The following is a 20,921-nucleotide window of genomic DNA, read 5'->3' as shown; positions in this document are numbered from 1 at the left end:
TCTTGATACATTATATCTTGATACATTCCTCCTGGAAACTATGCTAAGGCACATGGAATATAAGGAGGTGATCGGTGACAGCCAACATGGCTTTACTAAGGGCAAATCATGCCTGACAAATTTGGTGTCCTTCTATGACAGGGTTACTGTGTTGGTGGATAAGGGAAGAGCAACCGACGTCATCTACCTGGACTTGTGCAAAGCATTTGATGCTGTCCTGCACGACATCCTTGTCTCTAAATTGGAGAGACATGGATTTGATGGATGAACCACTCGGTGGATAAGGAATTGGCTGGCGCTCCTCAGGGGTTGGTATTGGGACCGGCGCTGTTTAATATCTTTGTCAGCGACATGGACAGTGGGATTGAGTGCACCCTCAGCAAGTTTGCCAAGGACACCAAGCTGTGTGGTGCGGTCGACACACTGGAAGGAAGGGATGCCATCCAGAGGGACCTTGACAAGCTTGAGAGGTGAGCCCATGCAAACCTCATGAAGTCAACACAGCCAAGTTCAAGGTCCTGCACATGCGTCGGGGCAATCCCAAGCACAAATACAGGCTGGGCGGAAGACAGATTAAGAGCAGCCCTGAGGAGAAGGACTTGGGGGTGTTGGTTGACGAGAAGCTCAACATGACCCGGCAATGTGCGCTTGCAGCCCAGAAAGCCAGCCATATCCTGGGCTGCATCAAAAGAAGCATGACCAGCAGGTCAAGGGAGGTGATTCTCCCCCTCTACTCCGCTCTCGTGAGACCCCACCTGGAGTACCACGTTCAGCTCTGGGGCCCCCAACATAAGAAGGACATGGACCTGTTGAAGCGAGTCCAGAGGAAGGCCACGAAGATGAGCAGAGGGCTGGAGCACCTCTCCTATGAAGACAGGCTGAGAGAGTTGGGCGGCTTGTTCAGCCTGGAGAAGAGAAGGCTCCAGGGACACCTTATAGCAGCCTTCCAGTACCTGAAGGGGGCCTACAAGAAAGCTGGAGAGGGACTTTTTACAAGGGCATGTAATGATAGGACAAGGGGTAATGGCTTTAAACTGAAAAAGGGTAGATTTAGATTAGATATAAGGAAGAAATTCTTCACTATGAGGGTGTTGAGGCACTGGAACAGGTTGCCCAGAGAATCTGTGGATGGCCCATCCCTGGAAGTGTTCAAGGCCAGGTTGGATGGGGCTTTGAGCAACCTGGTCTAGTGGAAGATGTCCCTGCCCATGGCAGGGGGGTGGAACTAGAAGATCTTTAAGGTCCCTTCCAACCCAAACCATTCTATGATTCTATGATTCTATGATTTCCAATTATGCCCTCTTCTTTTCTAGGTGAAAAGAGGGAATCTAATAGTGTCATATGCTGCAGAGAATGAAAAAGAGTGAATACAGGTAACAACTGGCATTTAACTGCTTTTCTAATGCAAAAGTCAATAGAGTGTTCTTAAAAATTACTTTCAGTTTAAACACAATGTCAGTTATCTGTTTTTCTTTCCAGGATGGGGGTAGAATTAGAATTTAATACTCCCATTCTGAAAAAAATACAAACTTGGTTTAATCTAATATTTTATTCCCATTATGTTCAAAAATTAAGTAGAAGTTACAGAAATCTTTCCAAAAGCATGGAAGAATTCTACTAATAAATTATAGACTTTCACTAACTTTTGTGCTATAAATATAAGTTTCTATTACAGTTAACTTTTTAGAAGACTAATATCAAACATCTGTGTCTGAAATAGGCCTGAAGGACATAGTTAAAATATATACTTGACTGTCTCATAACACAGATACACTAAATAGCCAGAGTTTTAATCTAGGAAAGTATTATTGACCAGGTAATACTCTTCTAATATGTTCCTGGCAAAAAGCAGAAAAATCCACTGACAGATCATTACAAACACATAATCAAACTAAGCAGATAGCATCTATTTAGGAGCTGTCCCTTACTCTAAATTATGCTAATTCTCTACAATCTTTAAGTATATTCTCTCAAGCAACTTTTCAAGTACTGAACCTTTATAATAAATTAACCTATAACTCTGTAATCCTTCAGTACTTCTGCTTCATAACTGTATCACTCAGGACCACAAACCCTTCTGTGATCCTAAAAGGAATGGCTTGCAACTAGCTTTCAACTGCACATCTTTGAGATGCTTCTCAGCGTTGTTTAGTAATTACCCTTGAAAGCCCCGGACTTTACGACATGATCTTCTGACACAAATATGACTGAGGTAATAAGTGACATGCCTTTGAGGGTTTTTTCCCAGCAGACACAAAGGACAAATATTATAGAAGAATATAACATAAAACCAGCCTTACTGAGTCAGACCAATAGTTACTAGCCCAGTATCCCATCTCCAACAGTAGCCAGTAACAGATGACTAGGTAAGAGTATAAAAATAGAGTTATCATGTAGTGAAACATCCCCCAAATACTCTCAAAGTCTTCAACAATCTATCTCCTGACTCTTTTTTAGTTGCGATTTACCTTTTTTGAGGAGACCAGAAGTGCACACAGAATGCAAGATGCAGGAGCACCATCGATACTTATAGTTGTATAATGTGTAATTGCACTCTGTGTCTTATTTTCTGTTCCCCTCCTGACAATTCTTTACATTCACTTTTGGTTAACTGAGAACTGAGTTGACAATTCAGTGGAACAAACCACCACTGCTCCATCATTGTCAATTTGTACTGAAGCAGTGTATACAGGCACAGTCAGATATTGTACTCTACTGTGTTGAAACTTCAAACAAATATTGAAGAAAGATTTTGGGGTGTTTAAAAAGGCAACAGGTGCATTGGAAATACATATATAGAAAATATATCAAAAAATCAGGGAAATTTTACAATAATAAGCAAGAGATACAAATCACCAACTTTCACTGGAATTATTTTGTAAAAGATTTTGCTACTTTCTAAATAGTTTCCAGTAAAATATGATTAAAAATTAAAGTAGCACAGAAACATAATGAAACAAAGATTGTGATTGAGCCTTTTCTGTTTTCATATGACTTACTTTGATCTGAGCAAGGGAATCACCAACTTTCAGAAGTTTTTCATTGTAATACCACTCTGGCAGTCGAGGCTTATATTTGATCCAAATATTAAACAAAGTATTTGCTCTAAAAAAAAATACAGGAGAAAGGGTTTCAGATTAAACTGGCAGTAGACCTGTCATAACAAGTAAACAAGTCAGGAAAACTTCAAATTGTGAAAACCCCTTTCTTCCAAATCTATTTGAACTTCTACGTAAGTGCTCATTAAAGCTGGATTTAACAAGCAACCAAGGACATTTCTGGGTTTCATTTCTGTCACCAGTTTTTATCACACATTTAAAATAGAATGAATTTTCTCCTGTGTAAATTCTTATTTAAATGTCTTAGTATTAATCCCTTTGCATTGTTCAAACATGGTCACAAGTGGAAAATCTGTCCCACCTTTCAACTAGTATTTGAGAGGCTCTGTTTGAAGAAACAATTTGATATTTTAAAGAAACTCAATGGATTAGAGCTCACAGCAATTATTGCACTGGAAACTACAAATGCTAAGAGCAGGAAAAAAGATTGCAAAATAACAATGCATGTCAGCTAGCAGCAAACTTGGGAACAGGTAGCCATGGAATAAACCATAGAGCTACAGAGCATATAGAGCTATGGTATATAGAGCTATACCATGAATCACAAAAGAAGAAAGTCATTAGAAAGCCTGTAGGATGAACTTCATTTGGCATGAAATGTTCAGGAGTTTTAAATCCTAAAGGGTAGGATTCAGAGAGAAGCAAATGACACATCTGTTAAAATAGAAAGGATTTTATGGCAATAGTTGCAATGCTATTCTGTTGCCTCTGCCTGTTATTCTAGCCACAGTTGTCATCAAGGATGACTTTGTGTAACAAATTACTTATTTGGCTGAACCAGCAAGCCTCCCATAAACGGTAACTGGCTCTAAGCAGTTTGCCTCCTCTACAGAGGAACTGACTACATCACGCCGGTATTATAGTCCCTACTGATTGCTGTTTGATGGGTTAGTGCCTTCATGTGTACAACTTTCCCACCCTAGACTTCTTCAAGAAAGCTATATTCAAACTGGAAAACAATAATTGATCAGACAGACTGATAATAAGCACAGGGATTTTTCAGAAAAGAATCCTGTTACCAAATTTTTAATAGTATTGACAGTGTTCACATTTATTCTCTTAACAAATCACTTGTACAGAAACCTCAGCAAAGAGTGCCTTGTGAAACCACAACAGCTAAATTATTCATAGGTAGCAATTTATGAGGAAGGAAAACAACTGAAGAGAGAGGAATTAATGTTTGAAAATAACCTTCTGGCTGAATTCTTACATGTAAACCTTGTGCTTAACTGGTGTGAGGTAGCCGGAACTTTTCAATCTCTTAAGACAGTGATGGTAGACTAGAATGCAAGACATTTTCTTAAGCTGTTTTCTGACATTCAGGAACTTGGAATCCATTCTCACAGTCTCCCAGACAGCTCATCATTTCAGCTTATAAGAAGATTCCCAATAAAAAAAAGCACAATAAGTAACATCATTTTTTCCACACAGAAAGCTGTGAGCCACCTTCACATTTCAAGGTGAAACAGATGGCTATATGAGAAACCTGTCAAAATGATCTTTACACCAAAGAATTACAACAATCATAGTCCTTTTTTTCTAAAAGTATCATCTCAGCACAATTCTCAGTTCTTGAAAGTAAAGAGCAAAGAAATAAGTAGGACATTCTAGAGGTGTATCCTAAAGGAAAAATGCAGTAACAGCACAAACTAGGCCAACAGCAACAATCTGAATAAAATGTTCTAAGGCATTATGTTTTTAAAGGACACCATAGCCCAGTCTAATGAAGAGCACCTTCTAAATGGGGAGTGAGTCCCTCCTGGTCCATCCATAAGCAATTAACAGTCTGGGTGGCTACTGACTTCTTATACTGAGAGAAGTATTCCACTCCAGCTAGTAGGGATAAATCTGCAAAGAGGCTCCAAAGTAAAGGAATCTGTCAGGCATCTGAGCAGAGTTCCCTTGGACTATCAAGGGAAGCTTAGTTAAAGACTTCCAGAGTCCAAGAGCCTTGATGGATACTACTGGGGGAGGAGGGAGAAAGAAGGGGGAAAAAAAGGTAATTATCAGGTTGTAAGGCTGTAAAGTAACTGATAGTAAGAATGACTGTGGATAAAGCTCTGGAAGGTGAGACTAATAAACTTATTTAAGACTGATCAGCTGGAAAGTCCCCAGCGAAGGTCACCTTCATTTTTTGTTTTGAATGCTCGTACTAACACATGAGATTCTTAGGTGTAATAAATGAGTAACAAATCTGTAATAAACTAGTTCAGTAAAGTAGTGACAAATCTGACTAGACTTTAAACTTCAATAGGAAGATTAAGGTAAAGTCTATCTGCTACAATGCCATGACTAAGTACAAGTGAGTTCATGACACAGGAATGTTTCTTTGACACAGACAAAGGAGGAGAGTGAGACACTTCCCTAACAGCTCATCAACCTTTCCTTTAAACAGGCTGTTAAGACAGCAGAATAACAAGTTAAGCAAGTGAATTCTTAAAAAAATACTGGGCTGTCAGAGCTCAGAGGTGAGGTTTCTTCATTTCCAACCATGCTATGAATAATAAAAAAAATTTCCCTAAGGTTAACCTATAATAGTGTGCACAGGGTAAGGCCCATATGGCTATACTTCTGGGCCGAAAGTCTTTACTACAGGTAGTAAAGGATTCTCTGATACTGATCAAAAGATGTCTTATTAAATAAGGGTGGCTAAGCCACACAACATGAGATAAAATCAATAGTTCAAGGTAATCCTTTTCTGGTCCCGTTGCCAAGAGAAATGGGGTAAAACAACTCCTCGTTTAGTTGAGGGAAAAACACTTCTGATTGTTACTTCTTCTGATTGAAAACATTCAAGATTTCAGTACAGGGCAGGCCCTCAGTAATTTTTGTTTCTTACATTAGAACATTGTAAGTGCCTAAATTACAGCCTTACTGTTGACTTATCAATACCAAAGGCTGACAGCATTGCAGGAATGAAGCTGACTTAACTGAACATACTTGCCATGTGGAAGCTGGTTTTCTTGCTCCTCTTATAACAAGAACACTTTGATCTCAACCCACGCCAGGAAAAGTAGCTTGACAAATGACACAGCAAGAAGTCTTCAGAGCATTTAGGAAGGCATCTGTAATAGCCATTACCTTCAGAAATTCTTAGGAACAACTAGACTAAGGCTGGTTCTGCAAGCAGCACGTGCTCCAATTTTGAGTTATCAAACAATGAGAGGCAAGGGAGAAACAACCCTGAAATTTCATAATCACAAATAAATATCCATGACTTTGCTAGCTGCCTGAACATATGCTAACAATCAGAATTCCAGTCTTCTACCTCTGTACTGCCCCTATACAAATGAAGAATGCCGAAGGATGCAGAGCTACTGGGAGCTTCGTGTTACACAATGTTCTCAGTGCCCTGAAGTTTTGGTATGGATCATCACTGCCAGTGACTTCTGGGATCAAGAACCAGGCAGCATTAGTTCTCATCTCCATGATGAACGCAGCAGAATTCTTTGGATGAGAAAATGCTCTCATGCCAACTGAGTTATGTGTGGACAGGGGTCACATCTACAAAATAAGAGTTTGAAAAAGACAGAGCCTACTCAGGTCAAAATATTCCAGAGGGTAAAGAAAGGCTTGGAGACACTGTTCAATAAAAACCGATAACTCAGCATGACATTTGCAAACAGATCAGATTCAGCATGCCCAACTTCCAACCAGAAGACACAATGAATGTGTTCATTATCAGCAATTTTGGTGATGTCTGAAGCAGCTGAGTGGCGTTCCTTCCTCTAAGGGGCCTAAACGGGATAACTTTCAAAGTAAGAATACGGATCAGCTAAAGCAAAAAAAGGTCTGAAGCTATAAATGAAAGGCTTAAAAATAGCAAAGCACTGAAATCAGCTGCTGAAGCAATACAAAAAGCCAACATACTGAGATTCAAAACACTAGAGGCAAAAGCCTGGCGACTGATACCTGCATGATAGATCTAGGCCTAGACCCGAGGATGAACATGCCACATAAACAAATTAGAAATCCAGATGGTTTAGAAAAGGAAAGATCTCCAGTGCAGACAAATGCCAGGCTGCAGTATCTGTGTACCTCCTGAAAATCTATACAGCTCCTTTAGAGAAGGGTCATTTGTGGATTACATCTAGAAAAGTACTGAGTGAAATATGCAAGGGTAGAAGCTGCAGGTAAGTGATAAGCTAACCACCCTGTAACCTAACTCCTGTGCTGTTTTTGAATGAAATACTGATAACCTGGGAAACTTTCATTTTTTATGTTAAAGACCTGTAAATTTAGAATAGGACACTGCTCAGATAATAATGATAGAAAATCAACCATTTACCTTAAAAGAAGCAGTTGAACTTCTACCTCATAATGTACCTAAATGCAGTAGGGAGAGCTACATAAGAAATGCACAGTCTATAAAAGACATATGCATGCACTATGAATCATACACTGATTCCATTTGCTCTGTCTTAACTGCATTACAAAATCTAGATTTATGCATACCCACAGATATGCATGTATGCGAGCAAACAAATATGCACAATTATACTTGCCATATGCTCTGCCTGCATCTACGTGTATAAAAATATACCAACGTAGACACAGACATATGCACAAAAAGAGCTGTGTGGTGTTACCCTCATGTAGCCCTACTGTGAGCGCATCTTTTAGAGGCATGTATGTGCCCACACGCATTCACCCTCGCACACAGTAGCACACGCTGGTGGGCTGCCAGTTGCTCCAGCACTGTGAAGGGATTTTCCTACCAGAAAGCTCAGGCAGCTCTGATACAGCCACAGGGGTGCTGCCAACTTCCACACCACCTTCTACTTTTTCCCTAAAGCATTAACTTCTAGGAAGTGCTGAAAAAGGAGGTGTTCAGATTTTGGAGGGTTTTTTAAAAAAAAAGGAAAACGGATTGCCGGTGTTTTGGCACACTGCTGGAGATGCTGACCCAGGAGAACAACCTCCTGGCTAGCTCCCAGGCCAGGGGGAGCGGGAGGGCTCCCTGGCCTGTGGGATGCGGCGTGAGGAGAGAGCCGGGAAGTAGGGAAGGAGCCAGGAGGGCGCCGCGGCGGTGCCCAGCGGGCCGGGAAGGGCAGGCCGAGAGCCACGGGGAGGCGGCGCGGAAAGCCCCCGTGAGGCGGCCGAGGGGAAGGGGCTGGAGCGGGGGGGATTGAGGCAGGGGCAGGCGGACACGGCAAGTGGCTCCCGGAGCGGGTGGCGACGCGGGGACGACAAGCGGGCGGCGGCGCAGCCCCTACCCGCGGCGGTGCAGGTCGTGCTGTTGCGGCTTGGCCTCCCCCGCGCCTCCCAGCCGCCGCAGGAAGCCCAGGACGTCCCGCAGCTCGGCCTCGAAGCTGTCTACCACCGGGTTGCCCGGCGCCACGGCCCCGAAGAAAGCGGCCGGCGGGGGCTGCGGGACCGAGGCGGGGAGCGGCGGCTCGGCGGGCTCCGCCATGCTCCGGCCCGGCCGCGGCAGGAACGCGCCGGCGTCGCCAGGCAACGGCCTCGGGCAACGGCCGCGCGGGGGCGGCGGCGGCCATGGAGGCCCCGGGGGCCCGGCTGCGGCGCTGACAGCTCCCCTCTGCCGCCCCTGCCAGAGCCGGGGGGGGCGTCAGAGGGATGAAATCCGCCTTCGTTCCCTGGGGAGGGGCTCTTCGGCTCGGGGGTCGGGTTGTAGCCCCCGGGGGGCGAGCCAGGGGTCTCGCACAGCCGGAGGGGTACGAGCCGCGAGTCCTCGCACCTCTCTCCAGCAGGTGAAAGCGCCTGTTTCTCTCTCTGAGGCTACATACTGCCAAGAGGCAGCTGAAGGAGTTCCACGGGCACCGTGCGCCATGGCAGCGGCGAGGACCGTTGCTAGCAAAAGGCATTGCAGTATCGAGGTTGTTTGCCGTGCGAAGGCTGCTGGAGGAATTCGGACAAGGGACCTTATGGGACGGTTTTTCACTAACGTGTTTCACCAAGGATGTCGTTTTGAACTTACTGATTGCATCACTGAGCTTGCCCGCTGCACCACTACAGGTGAAAGAAGAAAGTGTGCTAACCCTCTAAATGCTTATGTCTGTCTATCACAAAAAAGGTGGCAAATTAGGAAACAACCAGGCTGTATTTATCAGTGTTGCAGGAGGCGGCCATAGCAAACTATGTGTTTTCAAGTTCTTTGTAGGCATTATGGTAAAGGGGTTTGGGAGGGATCCGAAGTAAACAGCCTATGTTGCTATGTTCATCGTCATGATGAGCATAAGGGACAGCTTAATTGAAAACATGAAAGTGAAAGCTTAGAAATGTGCTGAGTGAGCAATGAATCCCCACAGCCAGGGCCAGCTGGAGGCAGTTTCTTGACATTGAATACAAAACGATCAATAGGGAGGGGTAAAGCGAAGAAGTACCTGAAGAGTGCATCCAAGTAATTCATAGATGATAGTAAAGGAACTGTTCTTTGAACGGCGGGAGAGATGCAGGCATGCTGAGTGATGAGAACCAGAAAATGCTGCATTAGCCAGGCCAGAGAAATGATGTGGGAATCATTTAGATACTATGGGGAATATGCAAAAGTTTTAATTCGTTTGTGACTAACGTGTCTGACTCATTTTACGCACTGATTTTGTATTGTTACCTGCTGGGAGTTGCGTGCATCCATCGCCCAACAGGTATTGTGTGACTACGAGGTGTTAGCAGGAATCATTACAGGCGATTCATATGCACGGAGTTAATTCCAGCGAGAATGGCTATGCATTTAGGTGGGAGCAAATGGCGGAGTGCAAGAGGGAGCGGGTTCCTCAGATTTCTGTGGAGGCAGTAGAAAACGAAGCCTGCAATGAAAAGACATGGCACAAAGGTGGTGATGCTGGGATTTCGAAATCACTGCGTACAGAGACAAATTTTACAAGGCAACTGAAATATGAGAACTTGGCTTGGAGAGCAATTACTGCTACATTTAAGGATTTTGTCTGTGCTTTGCCACGCTAAGCAGCGAGCTTCCTGTGATGGATTCCAGATGACTAATAAACACTGGCCTCTTGTGAAAGGCGGCTTGTGCCACTGTGAGTCTGCTGGTGACACCCGTTTCAAGTCCCTACGAAGATGTGAGCTAGTTCGCTTCACTAGATGGTGCTGTATCCTAAGGGGCTGATCTTCACGTTCACGGGGACACAGAGACGTGCACTTAACAGAGCAGCAGTGCCTAGAAGCTTCAAGGGGAACTTGAGAGACTGGAAACGAGACTGCTGAGTAAAACATTACATATCTCATATTTGGCTAGCAGATGATGGACTGAATGTAACATTAGCAGTTTGAATTAGTGTTTCAGCCATAGAAACAAACTGACTCAAAGAAAACAGTAAGAGAAAGGGAGTATTCCCAAAGGGGAAGATTACAGAAGTATGAAAAGATAAAGCTTTAACCACTGCGAGGTTAACCAGGGCTTAGCTGATCAGCCAGCTCATGAAGGGTGTTCAGTCTAAAATTCTTGGGTCAGAGCTCGACAGGGTCCAAGTATACACTCCATGCTAGGTGGAGGTTTAGTGCAAGGAGGGCAGTTGTGACCCTTGCAGCGCCTAGGGTGGAAAGCCATGGAGAACCATAGCAAGGAACTACACCGCAGCAAGAGTGATGGCATGTATGTTATTTCAATTTTGGATGCTTACAATATTGATTCCTATTTTACTGTTCTGGAGAAGACTCAAATTTACACTTCAGATAGTCTCCATCTAACATTTAATGGGTTGAACGTTTAATGGGTCCAAAAGTCAAAAAGGCTTATGGCTAAATGAATAGAACTTTTTGAGTTCAGAAAGATTATAGATTCTTCAAAAGCCTACAGCGTGCATAATCTGATGTTTACAGAGAAAAGCTTGGTGTATACAACACAGTAAGAGAGTGATGGCTACTGAAGTTGCAACCATGATAGGAGAATTTCCTCAAAAAATGGAGCATATATATCAGTACCTGTATGACTTGGAAAGTTTATAGCGGTTCTTTGAATTACCTATGTCCCTACACCCTAAAAAAATGTGATTTGTTGATTGGAAGACTAGTGATTTATTCATCATTGGTAGGTGAACATTTAGATAGTAATCTGAATTACGGTAAAATTAGGGAGAAACTAGGTGAGATGATGGTCTCATAGGAGAGTTGGCACAGACAGGATCCCAAGAAATAGAATTTAAGTAAATACATTGGCCCAAGCAGAGCGCTCATAGCAACCTGTGATTGAATATCGCCAGGTCAGATATGAGGAAGCTGCCTCAGAAATAGAAGGACCCACAAAGAGTTAACTTAGTAAAAACCCATATAGGAAGTGTCTGCTCTCATGGCTATAGGGGCAAGAGTACGCTTGAGTCAGAAAGGGGAAAAACTTTGCTGCTAATTCATCAAGCTGCCTGCTTACTTCTCATGTGTCAGTTCAACTTGTGTGAACAGCAGTGGAGTTACTAAGAGCAAACAAAGGGGGGAAACACTGTATGATCACAGCAGAGTTGGGCAGGAAGAGTGTCCAGTGGTAATCAGGGTACGGGGGCTGAGGTAACGTCTGCTAAGCCCTATTTAGTCCTTCAATCAAAGTTTGTTTCCTATGAGTAGTTCTGAGATGCATGTTCAGATCCCTTCCTAAGATGCTCGTAGCAAATGTACACCTGAATTTCGGTGCCTGTAGATTTTGCTGCTTGATATTCAGAGACAAGAGGCAGTCATGGATGCTGTATTACCAGACTTCTGCAGGGTAACTTGACAGTCCCCAGAGATGAAAGAGCTAAATTTATGTCATCTCTTCCTTGATGCTTCTAGAAAAAAAAGTCTGAGTTGAGGTGATTCTGGGCCATCACTTAGCATTTTCAGGCTGATAGGCTAATGAAGACATGGGACTTTAAAATAATATTTAACATATTTATGGACTTGCATATTCAGAACTGGGATCTGCATTTACTCTACTTGCGGTATGCCTGCCTAGTCGTAAGTGCCAGTGAGAATCTGGTTCTCCCCCTTTGAGTGGCAGTGCATTGTTGGATTTAAAAAACAGAAGTAACTCTAGAGAAAGAAGCGGTGGCAGGTATGTGCTGATTCCTATGGAGAAATTCAGTTTGTGAGGTAGGCAAGGAAAACATGTTCAAGGACCAATAGAAACAAAACGTCTTACATGACAATACAGCATTTGCTGTTCACATGGTATAGGGGAATCAGATATGATGCAAAAGAATAGCTCTAAGCTGCCTGATAAAGGTCCTTAAAAAGCCATCAGATAGCTGGAAGAGATGAACTAAGTTGCCGAATGCCAGGAGTATACTTCATAAATGTGATGAAAGTTGTCCAATGTGAGGAGAAAAAGGAAGAACTTGTATTAAGCTTTCAAGAGGCAAACCACTTGCTGGAATCGAAGTACCTTTCAAATAACTAACTGTACGGGAAGCAGAGAGGTGCAGCAGACATGCAAGTTTATTGCTATCAAAATCTGTGGCACTTGTCTATACCTACAACTGATGAGATAGATGTGGGGATACAGGGCTTTTATGGGCAGCTATGAGGGATTATACTGTCATCATTTCCTTCCCATCCTTCTTCCCTTCGTGTTTTAGGGCTGTTCGGTAGAGCTGCTTGTGGCTTACTAATAGTGAGTATCTTTAGACTCAGATGCCTTACTTTAATCTGCCTTTACATTTCAAACAGAATTTGTGGATTCCTAACCTTATCTAAGGGCTACCTGCTGCCTTTCAATGGAAAAATTAGTAAGGAGATGAGAGATACACTGTCATGTTTTCATAATATTTGTATTTTTTGCTGTACTATGAAGAAACATGTCCTGAATTAGGAAGGTACATGCCTGACTGCAAAGGTAGGGAAATATGAAAAGATGGTGGAAATGGCTTATTTAGGACACAATACAGATAGCAACGTTATAAAAAACCAGCACCTACAGAGCTGGAGACACCTAAAGAGGAAGGATTGCACTGCTTTTCAAACAAAGCAGCAGACTGAGTCTTTTACTGAGATGATGACACGTATTTGTAAAGTATTCCAGCGCTGTTCCTGTCACTGAGCAGTATACATAATTTGTCAAACAATGGAATGGTCTCTGAACTCTGGAACATATAGTAACAAGGTAGGTGAACCTTGTGAATCTTTTGACAAGCAATTGATGGTCTTTCAAGATATGCCAAAAGCAGATCTGGGACAGTTTTAATGCAAGTGAATGCTAAGAGAAGGAAAATGCCAAGTTTTTACTTGAAAACGGTTCTTGGCTTCCTTTCTGATCTAGTGCCTCAGTGTAGTAAGAGGAAGGGAAAAGCTTGATCAACATGAGAAAGAACTGCAATGACTGAGAACTGTGCAACTGCCAGGTTCCTATAGAGCTGCGTTCAAGTTTGGGGTGACAGTTGTCACTGTGTTTTGGTTGTATCATATGAAAGGTTTCAGTGCCAAATTCTAAAGAGGAAGTGTAAGCTTTCAAGGTTATAATATAGGAGTAATATTTTTTTAATGTGAGTGTGAATGCTCACAAAAAGGTTTTCTGTTTCTTTTTATCATTAGGGAAATATTCTTAGGCATATAGATGAATTTCAGTTGATTTGCAGAAAATGTGTTAAATAGGAGAAGTGATCTTGTAGTTGATTCCCCCCCCCCTCCAAAGAAAGTGTAGGAATGTGTAATATTTGTGTGAACAATCTGTGACATTTGACTCACCCACTCAGGCTGTATTGTTACGCATTGAGTGGGTTAACCGGTCTTTGGGGAGGAAGATGCAGCAGGTTTTTTTATATAGCTGCCTGAGTTTTTAAGAGGGTTAAGTGAAACACAACAAATTCTGAGATCTGCTTTATGGACTTAAGTACCTAAGGGAGCAGTTGGACACATCAAAGCCCATTAATGACTTTCCAAAAGATGGAACTATTGCTTCAATGAGATAGTTTGCCTAAAATTCCTGTTATTTTCTTTGTTTGATTAAGATATGCTTTATTCCAGTTTACAAGTACATTCTACTCAAGTAGACATCAATTGATGTAGCTTATTTTGGAAAGGCTTCCAGGGACCTGCAAATATTTCTTCTGAGGATGTACTAATTTTGGTTCACTAGACAGACCATGGAGGTAAACTTCTTGTCTCACTCAAAGATCTTGTCTCAAATCTCAGGAAGCTGTAGGGGTTCTTCTAATGAAGAAGCTATGCCTAAGGCTAGTTTAGAGCGATAGTACAGAAGTCTTGTGCAAAAGCCCTGTAAATCCCTTCCAATCATGAAAAGGTGAAAGTCTGAACAAGATTTTTGGTGACGTGCATGAAAGTGGCATCTTAGAAATGCACTAAAAATGCGGAACGCTTAGCTGTATGTATAAAAACCTAGTGAGAGGCCTGAGCTAAAGACAGCATCCAATTTATTGAGCAGAGAGACAGGCAAGATGGTTATATTTTCTATGAAATGTGAGAAAAGAAGTAGCAGAGATGGAGCATGGAAACAAATTCTATTTTAGCTGCATTCAGCTTAAGCTGATTGCTAGGCATCTAGCAGTTAAGATTTCATTTTGGAAAAAAAGTAGTGACATGTTTTCTTTAAAACCATCATGCATTTTCTTCATTTCATAAAGATTCTCTAGACAAACTTTAATGAGAGGAAGTATAGCCTATTCAAAGAAATAAATTAGTTCTGAAGACCTTCCCAAATCTCTCTTGAAGCCAAATATGACAGTGCATTTTTATTCATAGTCTCCCAATGCACATTTGCTGTTATAATTCTGAGCTGCTACAAATGCTGTAGATAGAAATCATCTTGGGGAAATAACGCTATTGTTTGTATATATAACTCCCGAGTAGCCAAATGCATCCTTATCATGACACTTTCTCTATTGTGCATTTGGTCCGGGAGTACTCACAGGATCAAAATAGACTCTTCTAGGAATTAACCATTGGCAACAAACAAAGGGAGACCTAAAATAACCTGGTGATGACCTCCAGTATTTTTAGATCAATGCATTTCTGTTCAGGCCATTTCTTATTGCATTACAGTATGAATTTTGGAACTTTTTGGCATCATTGTTTCCATTTTCCATTCTTACTAGTTTCTCACGCACTTGCCAGAATATTTCTCTCCAAGGTCAAAGTATCTGCTGATTGAGATTTGTTCAAGCAGCTGACAGAAATTGTTTTGGGCAATAGCCTGACCCTGGGCTAGGAGATTTAGCAGCTTGGAAGTCAGTAGTAGAAAATTATGCAATGTGGAAGAGTAATTATTTGTTGGTTATTAAGCCTTGCTTATTCAAGGAAGTAGAAAAAAAATCTTTGTCTTCACATAGTTATTTGGATATCTCATATTTTTCAACAATACTTTTTTTATTTTTCTATGTAATTATATTTTCTAGGTTATTCTTTCTAATAATATATACCATTCTGAGCTTTTATATATTATTATATTATCTTGGTATATATTATTTCTAATACTATTATTTCTAATAATGATATATGTAATGATGTATGTCATTGTGAGCTTTTATCTCAGTACTTTAGAATATTAGAAAATTAATGTTTAAGAACAAGTAATTGTTTTGCATTCTACATACAGGTGGGAAGGTTATTTGTCTAGTTTCTAGAATAGTGGAACATGGGCATGTTGGCTTTATTTCAGTTTAAGTAAAAATTAGAATAATTTGGTTTTAGAGCAATTGGTGCTGTTGCCTGATTATATTTTATGAAATAAAAACTGTCCAGAAACAGGATTATATATTTATCAGTATATCTATAGAAATGCAGATACTGGATCATTAAATCCCTAGTAGGGCTGTAGGAAAATCTGCAGTATCAAAAAGTATAATGGCACTAAAGAAGAGTAAACGGTTGCTAGAAGGAAGATTAAAATCCCAGACTTGCAACCAGCTGCTAACAAGAATGGGTAGAATTGCAGGTGTTTCCCGCAGGGATTCTTACTTCTTTTGGTGGTAAACCACTGATTGCCACTGATATGTAAGCCCACAGAAATTAAGCTGGAGAGCAGAAGTAGATCTGTTAGAGCTAATATGGTTGAAGTAAGCCTTCCTTTAGCCTTTTTTTCCTTAACACTTTAAAGGGCAGGCCATTATTTTCAGTATTACTTTCAAAAGGAATGATAGTATGCAAATGCTTAATGGGAGTGGAGCACCTTTATTAAATAAAAAAAATTACTGTTCCTGGTGTTTGGTCCTGCATCTCATAATCAGTGTGGCAAGTGATTCCTAGTTTTGACTGCAATAAGTTTGAAATAGCCGACACTTTTATATCTCTTTCTAATTTTTCTGAGCCACCCTTGTTTGCTATGCATTTTTATAATTAATTCTGTTTAATGCCTAGGACTTTTTTCTGGTTTGATTTTATTCAGATTGTCTTTTTACTAGAAGTTTTGGCTAGAGCTTATATTTAACAACATTTAGTCTACTTTAAAAATTCTTCAGAATTTTATAGTACTTTATTAAAATTATATTAAATGTCAATAGAGTAACTTGGAAACACTGTTTTATCAATCAGAATGAGATAATTTGATCTTTCTTCCTCAGACTGAAGGACCCTCCACAAAATTGTAAACATACCTCTCTTAATAGGCAGACTAAATGGAGTTTATTAGCTGCACGTTTGAACTTCTCTCTGATGCAGAGAGAACTCGGATGGAGTAGTATTCCAGGACTGAGCTGGACTCATGTGAATCTTTAGGGTGAGCGCTCTCTCTTTTGAGATGAACAAAAAGGAATGCAGAGAAAGGGAAGCAGTAAAAGATACATACCTATCTAAAATACCAAAACAATAACAGAATAAAGGTCTTGGTTATTTGTAATTCAATAAAGTTTAGCTTGTGTGCCTTAACATACACTTTCATCTAGCATCAAAGTGTAACAAAGAAAAAAATGAATAAAACAATATTGGCAAATAACCTGTAATATATATAGTCTGTTGGGAATCCCCATTTAAGAAACAGTGATGTAATTTTTGGAAAGTTACGTGAGTGAAGAATCCTTCAATCATCTTATTAATTTGAGATCTTACACATGACATTTGTCAGGTCTGTTTTCAATATCCCTATTATAGGTTTTTAGAGAAAAAAGGCAATAGGTCCTAATTCTTGCAGTTTTATCATTCTGTTGAAGTCTTAAACTGCCAAGCTGACAACTGCTACAGTATCCATTTTCTAATGAACAAGAGACTTTTACTTCCCATTCTCCAAAGATTACTCTGAACCCACGCAATTAGCCCCTTACAAATATATCAATAGTACCATCCATTTCTTTAGCATAGCAATTTGTATTGCCATTTTATAGAACACAAAAGCCAATTATATACATTATATATACAGCTACATACATTGCTGGTCAGCATACTATCAGTCTGTTCTTTACATTTTTTATTTTCATCCAAGAGATGCTTTAAATAAAATTGTAATCTTTACCCTTTTCTCCCTCAGAATTTCAAATCAGAAGGGTCGAACTATTGTCTTTCTCTACATGATGGCACTTTAGGAATAATAGAAATTGCTATCAGCACTTTACCATGTTTAATTGATGCAATAATAAAAAGCAGGTAGACCGTGGCCACACGAATGTAGATGAAACTCTGGTAGCAAGTTTTGAAAACTTTTCTAAAATGCTTTCAAGTGGACATATGGCTCTTCATCTATTAGGTATGGATATATTAAAATGGCTGGTTTTTACTCGATGGATCTACTTTGTATACTCTGGCATATCTATTACATTTAGAGACAAAAACATGGTATTTACTTTTGCAGAACCAAAGTAAATGAGCTAGATTTTATTCCTTCTTCTGTATTGTTAGCAATAGAGTTGCTTAATAAGTTATCCTTAAAGGAGCGAATTTTGTTATGTTGTACCTGTTTAATCCCATTATAAGACTGACAGAATGATTCCTTAGAGAAGATAGACACAACTTCACTGAAATAAAGCATTATACATCCATCTGAGTTAGCACAAAGGTAACTTAAATACTATTTAGTCATCAGAAACATAATCACTAGGTATCAGACATGAATGAAAAAAACCCAGGCTCATGTGTAGATCTGAGATTATGGGTGCATCTACATTAGCAATTTGTTTCAGATCAAGCATGCACTTTTGAAGCATCCCCAGCTCCTGCACTTGTTTCATGTTACGGAGTAATCTTGAGTGCATGGGTTGAACTCCTTCTGAACAGAACTAAGCTGAAATGTGTGCTCTGCGAGCACACCTGACATCCTCCAGCTGGTACTGGAGATTCAGTCTGTAGGAACAGACTAGAACGAATTCAAAGTAAAACCCCCGAAAAGTCCATTATGTGAACATTTGGTCCCTGGGACTAATTGTTCACAGTACAGATCTGCTCCGATTGCACTGCTTTCCTTGTTAATATAGCCAGAGCCTACTTTGCTAATTAGGAAACAAAATTTTTTGAAGCAATATGAAAAACAATTATGCCATTTCTGGAGAGTTGCTTTTTAAAATATCTATACGTGAAGAAAAAAGCCTTCTAACATACCACTGCTACCTGTACTTTTCTTTGCCGAGAGAGGAGAGAGAAATTGCTTACAAACTTTATGCCATAAGTTAAACATGATTTCTTACTTGTCACAGAACTACATCTTCTGTCTGTCTCAAAAAGCTAAAGAGATGATTTTCAATGTCTCCTCAGTGCCATTAACATAGATGACAAAACTGCAGTGATTATAAATACCTAACAAAACATGACAGTGTATTGCATATGGTATCGTATCTGTTTCAAGGTTAAAGTTTACAAATAGGGCCTATGCTCCTGGTTTGTAGTTTGTCCCACGATTTAGTTAAGAAAAAAGGACCACATCATTAAGCTGTGCTACGAAAAGTGTTCTCCAGCTCTGGAATTACAACATCCTTTTCTTCAGATCTTTAGTTTATTTCCTTAAAATAACAAACTTACTGCATCATGTACTTTCCTAGGAGCCGCCATTTTTTCCAGGCTACTCTCCCTAGGCCATCTACATGTAAATACTGTCCCTAACTGAGAGACCACTTGTCTGTGCAGCTCAGTTGGTAGGCAGCAGATCAGTCACAGACGATTCAGGGTGATGGCTCTGTTCACACCATTTTACTACAATCATTTGTAGGGACTGAGAGAATAGAGAGCGTACCCTTATCCGTGCTGCAGATGTGCATGGTTCCTCCAGAGAACCCATAATAATTTCCTTAAAACACATACTAAGAAGCATGCCTGAGAATAATGTCTATCCTACTATAATACTGCTCCTGCTGTTCTTTCAGATATTCCAGCAATACCCACCTAGCCCTCACTCAGCAACATGCACGCTCCGAAGAATGTGCTTCTCCTCTGTGACTTTTCAGCACCTATATGATCTATAGTTCGCAAGAGCCTGATAGTTCAGGGAGAGTGAAAATTGGTGTGTTTTCAGGGAAGTGTAAGAAGAAAAGGAAATGAGTTGACCAGTGCCATAATGCCAAATCCCCGTTTCAGCCAGGGGCCAGATGACTCTGTTGCCAGTCCTGATCTGACGTCAGATGCAGCACCTGAGCCATCTCTAAAGAGGCTTAGCCACTCGGCATAGTGCTGTGCTGTGTGGAAATACCAAAACAATGTAATTACAGCAGAAGGATGTACCAGAACAATCTGTCTCTGAAGTTAGTGTATCTGGGATCATGTTGTGTATTTCTGATAGGGTGCTACTTTGCATAGTGTGGGTGCACATTTAATGGCCAGTATTCATAGTACCACAGGTGCACAAAGCGAAAGATCTGGGAACATAAAAATACGGAAATGACAAGATGGGGGAGACTGTTGCTAGTGGGATGCAGTAAGAGACTGCGATTTGCCTTGGAAAGCTCAAGGGCTGTAAGATGCGGCATCTGGCATACAGGGAGAAGGAACTGTAGGAGATGATAGTACAACTTCTGTTGTAGTTGTGCAGGACGGAAAAGAGCATGTGAGTTGTATTCTGTTTTGGGGAGAGAAGAAGAGGGAGCCCAGAGAGAATACGGGAATCCATAGTAAGCACTGGGCAAGGAGGCAAAGACAGAACAAAGGGGTGAAGGGGAGAGGTCACAAGGAACAGCAGAGGAAAAGAAAGGAAAATGGGCTGCAGCATCCTAAGTGCCTATGATGCTAAAGAGCAGCGTCTCAGGAGGGGAGTCTTCTCTTAAGAGAAAAGAAATCATGCCTTGAACACTGATGGAAGTAGGTCTCTCAAGTACAGCCCCAGAGGCTGCTCAGGAGAATAGTGAGAGACGGCCTGGACAGAAGAGGGAAATAAATGAAAAAGAAAAAATAATACCTTCTTCAGAATTCTTCCTAAAAGAGATACTTTCACTTTCATATGTATGTTTGTTGCGGTTTGGGTTTTTGGGCAAGGAACAAGATTAAGTTAGTTGTGGCAGACCCTAGCCCTCAGTTTCTTGGATCTAAAATCAGGCAAACTTCCCTTTGATAACAGCAACCCTGACTAGTGTCTAGCTTCAGCTCCCTGCATGATAGCGATGCTGACTGCCTTCACACATTAAAAGGGGGGTTCCAGGCTCATTTTCTAGGGAAAAGGGCCTTAATCTGTTATCACGAAGAATATGGTATCAGTAGCATCCTGAAGTGTTTCTTTTTTTGTCTTTGGAAAAACTTTTGCACCGGTTAAAAATAAAAATGAAGATTTTCAGCAGAGGCAAAGGTGGGGGCTAATGTTACTGTTCCTACGATTTCTACTATCTAAGATGTTTTTCAGAGAAGTAGCTGGAGTAGAAGGCAGAGAGTGGGAGTGCTGAATGGGAAGGTGAGGGGGTCGGGCAGGTCTCCACAGAGCGGGTGGAGCTCCCTCAGGCCTCTGACTTACATTTTCTGAGTCAGAGAATTCAGGGTTGATGGTGGCAATTATGTATGCTG

The 20,921-nt window shown here is 41.0% G+C and overlaps 1 protein-coding gene across 1 annotated transcript in view; it reads right to left on the bottom strand.

Moving 5' to 3' along the window:
* CFAP54 (cilia and flagella associated protein 54) overlaps window positions 1-8,532 on the bottom strand; it is a 119,164-nt gene extending 110,632 nt beyond the window's left edge. Inside the window, exons 1-2 of the mRNA XM_076328672.1 lie at window positions 8,336-8,532; window positions 3,000-3,105 (exon numbers count right to left, since the gene is read on the bottom strand). Of these exons, the coding sequence (XP_076184787.1) occupies window positions 3,000-3,105; window positions 8,336-8,532 (303 nt within the window). The remainder of the gene's footprint in view (window positions 1-2,999; window positions 3,106-8,335) is intronic.
* Window positions 8,533-20,921: the final 12,389 nt, after the last annotated feature.

This window comes from Aptenodytes patagonicus, chromosome 1 (assembly GCF_965638725.1).
Source record: "Aptenodytes patagonicus chromosome 1, bAptPat1.pri.cur, whole genome shotgun sequence".
In the NCBI taxonomy this organism is placed as follows: domain Eukaryota; kingdom Metazoa; phylum Chordata; class Aves; order Sphenisciformes; family Spheniscidae; genus Aptenodytes; species Aptenodytes patagonicus.
The sequence above is the reverse complement of the archived record's forward strand: the minus strand, read 5'-3'. Positions and strand labels throughout refer to the sequence as shown.